The following is an 11,487-nucleotide window of genomic DNA, read 5'->3' on the forward strand; positions in this document are numbered from 1 at the left end:
TTTCTATCAACCTTTTCTTCTTTTGCTGCCTCTCCTTTCCCCTCCATCTCTTTTCCAACAATCTGTTTTTCACCTTCTTCTTCCATCTCTTCTTCTTCTTCCATCTCTTCTTCCATCTCTTCTTCTTCTCTATTAACCTTTTCTTCTTTTGCTGCTTCTGCTTTTCCTCCCATCTCTTTTCCATCAAGCTGTTGTTGTCCTTCTTCTTCTTCTATCCCTTCTTCTTCTTCTTCTATCTCTTCTTCTTTTCCATCAACCTTTTCTTCTTTTGCTGCGTCTCCTTTTCCCTCAATCTCTTTTCCAACAATATGTTGTTCTTCTTCTTCCATCTCTTCTTCTTTTTCTATCTCTTCTTCTTTTCTATCAACCTTTTCTTCTTTTGCTGCCTCTCCTTTTCCTTCCATCTCTTTTCCAACAATCTGTTCTTCTTCTTCCATCTCTTCTTCTTGTCCATTAACCTTTTCTTCTTTCTCTGCCTCTCCTTTTCCTTCCATCTCTTTTCCATCAAGCTGTTTTTCACCTTCTTCTTCCATCTCTTCTTCTTTTCCATCAACCTTTTCTTTTATCTCTCCCTCCATTGCTCCTTTTCCTTCCATCTCTTTTCCAACGATCTGTTCTTCTTCTTCTTCCATCTCTTCTTCTTCTCCATTAACCTTCTCTTCTTTCTCTGCCTCCATCACTCCTTTTCCCTCTTTCTCTTCTTTTTCTTCCATCTCTTCTTCTCTATGAACCCTTTCTTCTTTCTCTGCCTCTCCTTTCCCCTCCATCTCTTTTCCAACAATCAGTTGTTCTTTTTCTACTTCCTCTTCTTCTCTATCTCCATTTTCCTCTTTCTTGTTTTCTTTTCCAACAATCTGTTGTTGTCCTTTTTCTTTCTCCATCTCCTCTTCTTTCTTCACCTCCTTTTCTCCTGTATCCCCCATCTCTTCTTCTTTTTCATCATCTTGTCCATGTGCTTGTATCTCTGTCATGCTGTCTTGTTCTTTTCTTTCATCCTCTACCTCTTCTTTCTTCTCCTTCTCTGCTCGGTCATCCTCTCTTCCCCGCTTCATAACCTCCTTTACTTTTTCCTCCATCTCTTCCTCCTTCTCTTCTTCAACCTTGTCTTCATCATGAGTATCCCTCTCTTTTTCTGCTCTTTTTCCATCCTTTACAACCAACTCTTTCTCTCCATCTTTTGCTTCCTCATTCTCATGTCCTTCCTTTATATCCCTTAGTTTAATTTTATCCTCTATCTCTTTTTTCTGTGCTCGGTCATCCTCTCTTCCCTCCTCTAAAACCTTCTTCTCTTCTTTTTCTTTCTGAATCTTCAACTCTTTCCCTCCATCTTCTGCATCCTCCTCTTCTTCCTTTATCTCCCTGTCTTGTTCTTTTCTTTTTTCTACCTCTTCTTCCTTCATTTCTTTCTCTTCTCCATCTTTTATAAGCTCATTTTCTTCTACTCTCTCCTTTTCTTCATCCTGTCTTTCTGTCTCTTTATCTACTTCCTCCTCTACCTCCTCCTTCCTTCTTTCTTCCTCTCTTTGAGTATGTGCTTCATCTTCTTTCTCCACCTTTTCTTTTTCTATCTTTGCCTCTTCTTGCGCGTCCTCTGCCTCTTTTTCTAACACCTCCTCTTCCCCTCTTTCATCTATCTTTTCTTCTTGCTTCTCTACATTTTCCTCCCTTTTCTCATCCTCCTTTCCTTTCTCGGTAATTTCTGCCGTTTCTTCTTCGTTTTCTCTCTCACAAACCTCTTCTTCCGTCTTCTCAGTCTTAACATCTTGCTCTGCACCTCCTTCACATATCTCTTTTTCTTTCCCCACTTCCTTCTTTACCTTTTCTGCCCCTTCATCCTCCTCTTCTCTTACTTCAACCTGCTTTTCTTTCTCTACTTCAACATTTCCACCATCTTTGGCACCTTTATCGTCTTCTTTCCCTTTTTCTCCTCGTTGAAAATCCTCCTCTTTTCTCTCTCTTGTATCTGTCCAGTCTTCACCCTGTTGCTCTCCTCCACCCTTCCCCTCCTCCTCTTCGTCCTCCTCCATCACCACTTCATCTTCTACCCTTGTGTCTCCTGCTTGTTGAGCACCCACCACCTCCCCCGAAGCAGTCCCGTCAGCATTGTCCTCCTCACCGTTGTCTTCAGACAGACTCGTGTCCTCCAAAGACAGAATATCTCCAAACAGGCCGACTGTCTGGATGAGCCAAGACCCCATTGAGGTCTCCTCCAGGTCCAGACCGTCTGCAGACGTCCACCAAGTCGCCATGGCGCAGGACAGGAGGGACAACCAGCTGCTCAGTTTGAGGAACCAGAATGAGAGAAATAAACCTGCATTTGGCCCACAGCACTCGTTATGAAAGCATTCGCACTCACAAAGGATTTCATTAACGCTGAATGGCAGAAACACGTCATTTCACAATCTGGTGACCCGGAGGCCACGTATTAAAGTATTGTAATACTTTAATCTTTAAGGTATGATCTCTCTCTTGCTGCTTTACTTCTTAAAACAACCACCATGCAAACATGTCACATTGTAGGCTACTGGTGGAAGAAATGCTTATTCAAAGTAAAAGCACCAACATCACAATGTTAAGTACTCAGTTGCAAATGAAAGTCGTGCCTTTGAATTTTAGCAAATGTACAGATATATAAAAAGTAAAAAAGATCAACATTCCCAGTGATTTATCCGACTGTGGCATGTAAAGCTTCCCAATAATCTGTAATGAGTTACAGTCTCACGTGTTTCTTCCCATCTTTACTGCAGCACACAGCTACATTCTGCTCAAATTAACCAACTTTCTGGGTAGAAATACAAAAGGAAAAGAAGAAGTTTACAAAAATCCTTCATCCTTCGGTTATTTGATTCATCTTCTAAATGATAAAGAGCTTTGATAGTGTTCGTTTTTGGTCAATAAATATCAGTCAATCACCTTAAATCTCTCCAAAGATATTAAAAGCACTTCCCCCAAAGACCTGTAGGTGGTGCTCTAGAGTTTATTATTATTATTATTTATTATTATTATTACAGCTCGTAGATCTGAGTTCAGCGTCACGCAGAGTCACGAGCATGTTGAGTAATACTAATACTAATAATATCTTTCATATTAACCAAGTTAACAGAATTAGGAGTCATCTTTCAGGGTAATAATCCACCTGTTTTCTTAAGAAAAAAGGAAAGAAAGAAAGAAAGAAAGAAAAAGGCAAGAAACAAAAAAAGAAGGCAAGCAAGAAAGTAAAAACAAAGGCAAGAAAGAAAGAAAGAAGGGAAGCAAGAAAGAAAGAAGGCAAGCAAGAAAGAAAGAAGGCAAGAAAGTAAAAACCAACAAAAGAAAGAAAGAAAGAAAGAAAGAAGGCAAGAAAGAAAGAAAGAAGGAAAGAAAGTAAAAACCAACAAAAGAAAGAAAGAAAGAAAGAAAGAAAGAAAGAAAAAACAAAGGCAAGAAAGAAAGAAAGAAGGCAAGAAAGAAAGAAAAAACGAAGGCAAGAAAGAAAGAAAAAACAAAGGCAAGAAAGAAAGAAAGGCAATAAAGAAACTAAAAACAAAGGCAAGATAGAATGAAGAAGGCAAGAAAGAAAGAAAAAACAAAGGCAAGAAAGAAAGAAAGAAGGCAAGCAAGAAAGAAAGAAGAAAGGCAAGAAAGAAAGAATGAAGGCAAGAAAGAAAGGCAAGAAAGTAAGAAGGCAAGAAGACAAAAAAGAAAGAAAGAAAGAAGGCAAGCAAGAAAGTAAAAACAAATGAAAGAAAGAAAGAAAAGAAAGAAGGCAAGCAAAAAAGTAAAAACAAAGGCGAGAAAGAAAGAAAGAAGGCAAGAAAGTAAACAAAGGCAAGAAAGAAAGAAAGAAGAAAAAAGGAAAGAAAGAAATTGTCCAAAAAGGACACAAATATAAAATGGTCTTCCTTACCGAGGCCTTTTGTATAATGTAGAAATATTTTATAATTTATTAAAAAGTAAGAATACCTCTAAATAACCTTCATTTGCTGCAGAAAACAATGACAAATATATAAATGTTTCTCAATGAGCAGCATGTGTGCTCATCTACACAATCTAATGTAGATAACATCCTAAATTGTTGTGAAATTTGATTTATTCATTTATTATTTCGAGTGTTTTTGCTGTGATTTAGTATTATCACGGTGAGTTGTTTATGTGGATCCTAATAAATGTAATGTATAAAAATCCCGGGTCATCCTTTGTCAAAACATTTATTGCAATATTAAAATAACATTACGATACAAACAGGATTTGCTTTGTTTTTCACATCATCTTCAACGAAAATATCAGTTTTATATTCAACATGTGTGCAACCAAAACCTTCATTTTGGATTTAACTAGTTTTATAAGTAACAAGGCTCTAAATATTCATCCTTATAAAGTTTAAATGCATGATGAGAAAGCAAAAATGCTAATTTTCTCCAGAACAGTAGTGCACTTGTTTTCAATAGATTTTAGGATTTGCAAGATAACATGAATGTTTTAACCTAAATTCTTCGGATTTAAAGTCCACGATGAGTTTGAGCTAGCAGACTTGACTCTTATTTTCTAAAACTGCATCAGTAGATTCCTCTAAGGGTCACCTCTGCTCTGTGATCTGGCTTCCTGCTGCACCCTCCAAGCCGTGAGCACCTCGTCGTCTTCGGCCTCGGCTGCAGCCCGAGCTCTCGCCCTCTGCCTGGTCTGGGCGATGAAGGTGGCGATGTCGTCGTCGTCGTCCTTCTCCTCGTTGCTGGCTTCCACCCTCCTACTCCTCCTCACCTCCGTCTCGCTGTTTTCATATCTCGAGCGGTGGGCAAACTTCCTCTTTGTGTTGAGGTCGTGGTGGCTCTCCGTCCCCTCGTCGCTCTCGGCGTACGCCCGCCCCGTCTGGCTGTAGCTGTCGGACTGCGAGAAACCGTTGCACCTGTTGGCACTCGACACATCCTCATGTAACCTGGACCTGTATCTGGAGGCGACGCCATAAGTTTCCTCCTCTTCGTCGTTGACAGCATAGGACGCCCTGCGGCTCGAGAAGTCAAATTCGGAAGCTGAGGCATCAAGGTCATCGTAGGGATCCTCCGGTGGGACGACGTCGGCTGCAGAGGCCGGCTTCCTCGGGGGAGGCCGGACGCTGGTCAGCCAGTCATCGATGCTGGTGTTCTTGTCTTTCTCCAGCGCAGGGTTGAGATTCAGGCACCCAGAGAGGCCGAAAGTCCTCGCAGGTTTTGGCTTTTTCTTTGCTTCCTCAAGAAACTCCTCCTCCTTCTGCTTTCTCTCCTCCTCCTCCTCCTCATCTTCGTCCTCCTTTGGTTTCTTTTTCTTGTAGAGCGTGCTGCGCTTGTTGTCCTCCAGGATCTTCTTCTTCTCGTAGGAGGCCATCTTGCCCCTCATCTCAGACTTCATCTCCTTGTCCATGGCGTCCAGTTTCCCCATGTCCACCTGGTCCTGGAAGAGGCTGAACAGAGGCACGCTGGTGGTGGTGATCTTGTTTTTCTTGGAGCCCAGAGAGGAGCCGAGCGTGGATCCCAGAGCAGAGCTTCTTCCAGCGAGACCAGAGGCGCTGTTCGACCCAGTTGCTGAGAGGACTGACGCTGCCCTGCCTCGCCCCTGTGACAGAGCACTGGAATAGGAAGCACCGCTCAACAAGGACGCTTTGTCATCGTCCAGGCCTCGGCCTGACACCAGGCTCGTCGCACCGCCAAAGCTAAGCTCCGATCCAGCGCGTGACGGAGGAGGCAGGCTCATCTCGCTCTGCTTCTGCTTGATGGTTTCAGAGACGACATTAGCGATCCAGTTCTGAATGCTGGCCAGATTGACCATGGGTTCACCTCCGGGGCCCTGCACAGGAGGAACTGGGAGGATCGGAGGAACCAGCGTCATGGGATTCACACACTGTGCTGATCTCAAGCTGCGAGCCTGAGACACTGAGGATATAACAGACGACCTACCGCTCAGCATGGACATGTTGTCATCATTGGTGACACTTGGCGGGCCCGTGACGCCGGCGCCAGCCCAGAAGGCGGAGAGAGGGATCGTAGCGCCACTGATGCAGCTCTCGTTCTCCCAACCACATATGGACTGACTCTCTTCTAAGTTCTTCTTTGAGCGCTCCAGGATCTCCTCGCGTCTTTGCCTCCGTTTGACCGTCGCCGAGTCCTCACCGCGACTCATCTCCAAGATCTCATCCGTGTTCTCCTCACCAAGGCGCTTCTGCTGCCTCAGCTTCCACGCCTGGTACGCAGTCAGGTTGACATCTTGGAAGGATGGCGTCTTTGCTTCTCCCTCGCCGTCCCCTTTGTCTCCATCTCCCACTGAACTCTTCTCGCCGTCCTCTCGGTCTTTCTTGTTCCAGCCAAAGTGGATCCTCTTGACGCGCCAGCGCTCCAGAGCCGTCATCTTCTCCTTGTTCTTCTGGCAGAAGTTGTACATGGAGCTGGTGTCGGAGAGGATGCTCTCCACCTCGTCATCAATCTTCTTCTTCCCGCCTTCGGTTGGGGTGCTCTCGCTGCCTTCGTCATCCTCCTTCTTGTGGTAGCGAGCGGCGGCTTGTTCCTCGATTTCCCTCAGCCGCTGCTTCCAAAGATCGGAGTAACTCGTGCAGCTGGAGGTGGACACTGCGTCGGACTGTGGACGTCTAATGCGACGCTTCAACCGCTCTTTCACAGCTCGTACGTCCTCGCTTGTGACACTCTCAACGTCGGCGTCTACACGTTCTTTCGTCTGCTTTGCTTGGCCCTCTGCAAGAGATTCCTCATCATCTCCATCGCTGTTGAGCTGCGCCTCCCACCAGTCGTCGTTCTGGTATTTCTCGTTCTTCTTCTGCCACTCCCGGATCATGCTGTCAAGGCCGTCATCATCATCGCTGTCCTCTCCGCCCTTTTGCTCAGGTAGTAAAATCTCTTCCTGAATGCAGCCCGGCACCTGGCTGTCCTGCCCATTCTGAGCTCTTGTCAATCCGCTCCGGAGCGCTGCAGCTGCCGCGGAGGAGGCTACGCTGCTCATCACGCTCTCTCCATCCTCCTCCTCCTCCATCATGATGGAGTGCGCTTTCACCTCGATCATACTCTGCTCTTCCTCTTTATCGGTATCCTCATCCTCGTCACACTCGTTCTCACCGAAGATGCGAGCGCGTGCGCGTGCATCGATGACGGAGCACTGGCTGAGCGTTTCGTCGTCATCGTCGCGCTCCTCCATCAGGGTCTCGTTGAGATTTCTCAACTGCTTCAGGAAGCCTTCGTTGGGGTTGATGGCGCGCTTCTTCCTCATGGACGTCAGCGCCTCCATTATGGTCATGTGCTGGAAGATCATCAGGTAGGACGCCACCAGGACAGCGGCGCGGCTGACGCCCATCATGGAGACCACCAAAACCTTTCCTGCAAGAAGACAAAACTGTTGATTATAACCGGACCAATTTATATTTGATTTTTAAATTAACATATACGCAGATATTTAGCACGAAGAAGTCAGTCATAAGTCTGCTTATTACAACGAACTTTAGCATAAACATAACTTATACATGCCAATATATTTTAATTAAATCTCGCCCTTTTTGTAGCTGTGTGAGATTTATTGTCCTCATTTGCTAATTTCAAAGAAACTAAACTAAAATAGAAAGTACACTAAAATAGGCTTAAATACGGATTTATTCAGACTCTTATTGTGAAAAGCAAAACTCTCAACTGAAGTTGAAAACATATTAGATCTAACTTTGATCATAAATCAATGCATGCGTCTAGGAATTAATTAAATATCCTCTGTAAAAGTCAAAAATTCATCAGGGAAACAACGTCTTGCTGAATGAGCTACAGCTGCCATGATTAAGAGACAATCAACACTGTGACATGATCCTCTTCAAGGAGTCACAGATGTTCTCTGTGTGCTCCTGAAAACACTTCTCAGAAACACTGATGCTGTCAAGACCTTCCGGGTTATCTGTTGGGGATCTCTTTTAAGAAATGTGCTTTCTTAAATAAATAAATCAATGAAACCCTTGTGAATTGCAACGCAGAAAACTCCACAGCGATGACGACAAAAGTCAACAGTCTTCTTTATTTCATCCTGAAATCTGGAGGCATTTCTTAGTAGAAGTAATATGTGTCACGTCCCTATGCACCTTGGTTGCCAGGTGCATTATTTTGCAACAGTGGCAATCAGAGACCAGCCCCCCCTTTCAGCAATGGCTCATAGAGTTGGGGAACATACTGTACTACACATGGAAAGACTCCGATATAAGATGTCCAACAAAGAAAGAACTTTTTCCAAATATGGCATCCTGATGGAAGACTGTATAATCCTGTCTTTTTGTCACGTCTCACCCTTGTGTGTCAGCAGAGCGTCGTCCAAGAACTCGGCGGTGGGCCTGAAGTGCAGCGAGATGTCGACGTCGGGGAAGTCGTCCACCTCGATGCCCATGTACTGGATGTTCATGCCGGCGTAGAAAGTCTCGCTCGTGTACACCCCCGTGCCGTGGGCCGCGTTGAGGATGTGGGTGATGCCCATTCGCTTCAGACGAGCCTTGTTGACCGCAACGGATCTGAAAAAAACAATCCAGTCCTGTCTTATTAGATTTGATTTGCACATCAAGACTTAATAATGAATGAATAAAACACAACTTCACAGAATTAAATTACAATCAAAAAATGTTGAGACCCTGTTGCTTTGGTTCTTGTTGATGTTCTTCCCGCATAAAAAGGATATTATAAGAAATCAAATGTGAAAACCAAGCATGGATGTTCATTTTTGAGCATGCACACATCAGACAAGGTCCACCTAACTTGTTTTGAAGCTTTCAACCCAAAAACATTGTCTCCAACCTTTAGATTGAGCAAAATAAGTGCGCAAACTTCATCCACGGATGGCTGAAAGCTGCAGAACAGGCCAGTAAGTGGACATTACGTTGTTATAAGGCTTCCTGTGACCATCTGCTGGACTCACTTCTCGGCTATGAAGATGTTGGGCCACACCTCGTCCACGGGGTTGCTGGCAGCCTCCATCCGGTCCTGCACCATGGCCCTCTGGATGTCCAGCACACACGGGGTGTTGTAGGGGCTGCGGTCGTCTATCATGTCCTTCACCCGGTTGTAGAGGTCTTCCACCATCAGCTGCTCCGCGGATTCCAGCATGGACTCTGAGACGGACTCGGCCCGCACGCCGCGAGGCGGCAGCTCTGAGGAAGGAAGACATGAACAAGATCAAGGGTGAAGAATGTATGTGTTGCAATGGCATCAGAAATACAATAAGAAACAGGTGCTCAATTGATTGTTGGCTGAATGTCCGCACGCTCAAACCAGCCCTGACGTTCCAAGTATTGTACACTTGTAAAGCAGTTTATTAGAGCCATTGTAGAAGAAACAAGTTTATTACAGAGCTGGGAAAGGGGGTAATATTCATGTACATGTACTGGACATTTAAAGTTGTAAATATACAACAAGAAAAACTTGTATATTCTCTAAGATTAAAGTGATAAATTTACAAAGAAACATTTATGTTTTCTGAGATTAAAGTGGCAAATATAAGAGAAACAAACCTGAATTTTCTCTGACATTTAAGTCATAAATGTTGTATTCAAGCAGCCACATCGCTTCGAGATCACCACTTTGACGGTGTTTTAGGGACAAATGTAGGAAAAACATTTTGCAGAAGAGGCTATTTACAGTCACAAGTTGAGACCAAGACATTATTTTGACCCCTCTCACACACAATCGCTGTTGTCACACAGTTGTTAGGGGTCGCAAGCACAAAAATTTAACTTGTGTCACGTTTTGACCTGAGAAAAATCCGGAAGAAAGCTCTGTGTGATTAAATAGTCAACACGGAGACCTAGAAGACTTAATATTCACTTGCAAATCCTCAAACATGTTGATAGACAAGAAGAATATAATAACTAAAGGTCCAATAAGTAGCTTTGAGATCAGCAGCAGATCTCACCACTTTTTTAAGCAGCTTTAGAGCTTCACTTTTGTGTTTTTTTAATGAAAAATCCCTCATAAATCTGCTCAGAAAACTGGAAATTCACAGTGAGATCAAAACTCATTCACAGCAACCATGCACCGAGCTATTTCACACATGTTGCTCTGTTCCTATGCATGAATACATATGCATGAACGAGTCATACTAATGTGGCTGTTCATTACGTGCTGCACTCTCACTGTTATCCTACAGGACAAACTGCACATACAACCATTCAATTCATAGCCAAATTAAGCATCACCATCATTATACCAACCAGAATGAAAGTATAATACGTAAATATGACTGTACTAAAATGTAAAAACAAATCAAAATAAAGACAAACAACAAAAATCCAATGTGTTGCTAAAAAAAACAGACATTCCCTGCCCTCAACCAGACTTAAAATTAAAACAATCACAGTAAATAATGTAATAGGAGTGCATTTTAAAACGTTCCTGATCTCTCTGAATGCTGCAGAGCTGCACACGATGACACAATGCTCATTAAAGCATCAGCGTCGTCCCTGCAGATGAAACATGCATCGTCCATTAAAGCTGCCGCTGGAGTAACGCAGCTGCTCTGAGATGTGTCGTACGAGCTAATAAACTCAATCAGCCCGACTGCCGCTCCTCTGAGAACGCCTCCGCGCGGTAATGAGCCGACGGGAATGTGAAGTGGATTCGCTGTAATTGAAGAGTGCTTGACCAAATTAGAGAGTCGTTGAATGTGGACTCAGAAATCATGAATGCTTCCCCTCGCCTGCATGCACATTTTCTCACACAAAGCCTCGTACGAGTGATTTAACCCGCTTCATTTAGAGCGATAAAGACACAAAAACAAAGTGAAATTAAAGTCTTTGAATTAGATTTTGAGACAGTGAGGCTCTATAAAACAGGACCAGAACATGAAGCTGTGCAGCAGGACCTCTCCTCTGGGACAGGAAGCTGAATATCTTTGAGTTTTATCCCAAAACGAGACATTTGAGGACGTCGTCTTTGGCTTTTGGGAAACCCGGATCCACACTTTCTGACTTTTTAGACACTCAAACACCAAATTAATTAATCCAGAAAATAATCCAAAAATTAATCTACAATGAAAAGAAGCCCTACTGATTTGATACTTCAGTTCAAATCATTGATTAAATTAGCATCATTCTGTGAGCCTTGAAAATCATGCGAGAGAAAACTCAGATTGGACAGATAGTCTAGCAAGTGGTCTGGATTTACCCTGCAGAGATCTGAGGACCAGGGAACCAGAGTCCTCGGAAATCAGCCGAAGGTTAGAGCGCCTACACAAAGAAAACGAAATGCATGTGCGCAATCCTCAGGAATCTCCTGCAGCACTGGAGCAATCCCAGAGGTAGCCTACACGCGAAGGATGTAGACCACATTTTTCCCAAGGGGGGTCAGCCTCTCCTCTCTAAGCGTAGCTCCCATGGCGCCATTTTAATGCTACGAAGCCATCACCTGCTGTTAGCATCCCATTGACAACATTAACATTGGCACAGTCTAATTACTGCTAACTAACATGCTAGTTAACATTAACATAGGCACAGTCTAATTACTGCTAACTAACATG

At 43.8% G+C, this 11,487-nt stretch overlaps 1 protein-coding gene across 1 annotated transcript; it reads right to left on the minus strand.

The window, feature by feature from the left end:
* Positions 1-4,197: 4,197 nt before the first annotated feature.
* Positions 4,198-9,141, minus strand: dusp27 (dual specificity phosphatase 27). Its single transcript, XM_034864306.1, has 3 exons — positions 8,893-9,141; positions 8,274-8,491; positions 4,198-7,331 (listed from the first exon to the last, which is right to left on the minus strand). The coding sequence occupies exons 1-3, from the start codon at positions 9,078-9,080 to the stop codon at positions 4,549-4,551; spliced, it is 3,189 nt and encodes a 1,062-aa protein (XP_034720197.1). The 5' UTR covers positions 9,081-9,141; the 3' UTR covers positions 4,198-4,548.
* Positions 9,142-11,487: the final 2,346 nt, after the last annotated feature.

Source organism: Etheostoma cragini, chromosome 24, assembly GCF_013103735.1.
Source record: "Etheostoma cragini isolate CJK2018 chromosome 24, CSU_Ecrag_1.0, whole genome shotgun sequence".
Classification (NCBI taxonomy): domain Eukaryota; kingdom Metazoa; phylum Chordata; class Actinopteri; order Perciformes; family Percidae; genus Etheostoma; species Etheostoma cragini.

Coding starts and splice junctions, on each gene's coding strand:
- dusp27 (XM_034864306.1), bottom strand. CDS start 9,080: ATGCTGGAATCCGCGGAGCAGCTGATGGTGGAAGACCTCTACAACCGG. Junction 8,492..8,892: donor AACATCTTCATAGCCGAGAA/GTGAGTCCAGCA, acceptor TGTTTTTTTCAG/ATCCGTTGCGGTCAACAAGG. Junction 7,332..8,273: donor CGCTCTGCTGACACACAAGG/GTGAGACGTGAC, acceptor GTCTTCTTGCAG/GAAAGGTTTTGGTGGTCTCC.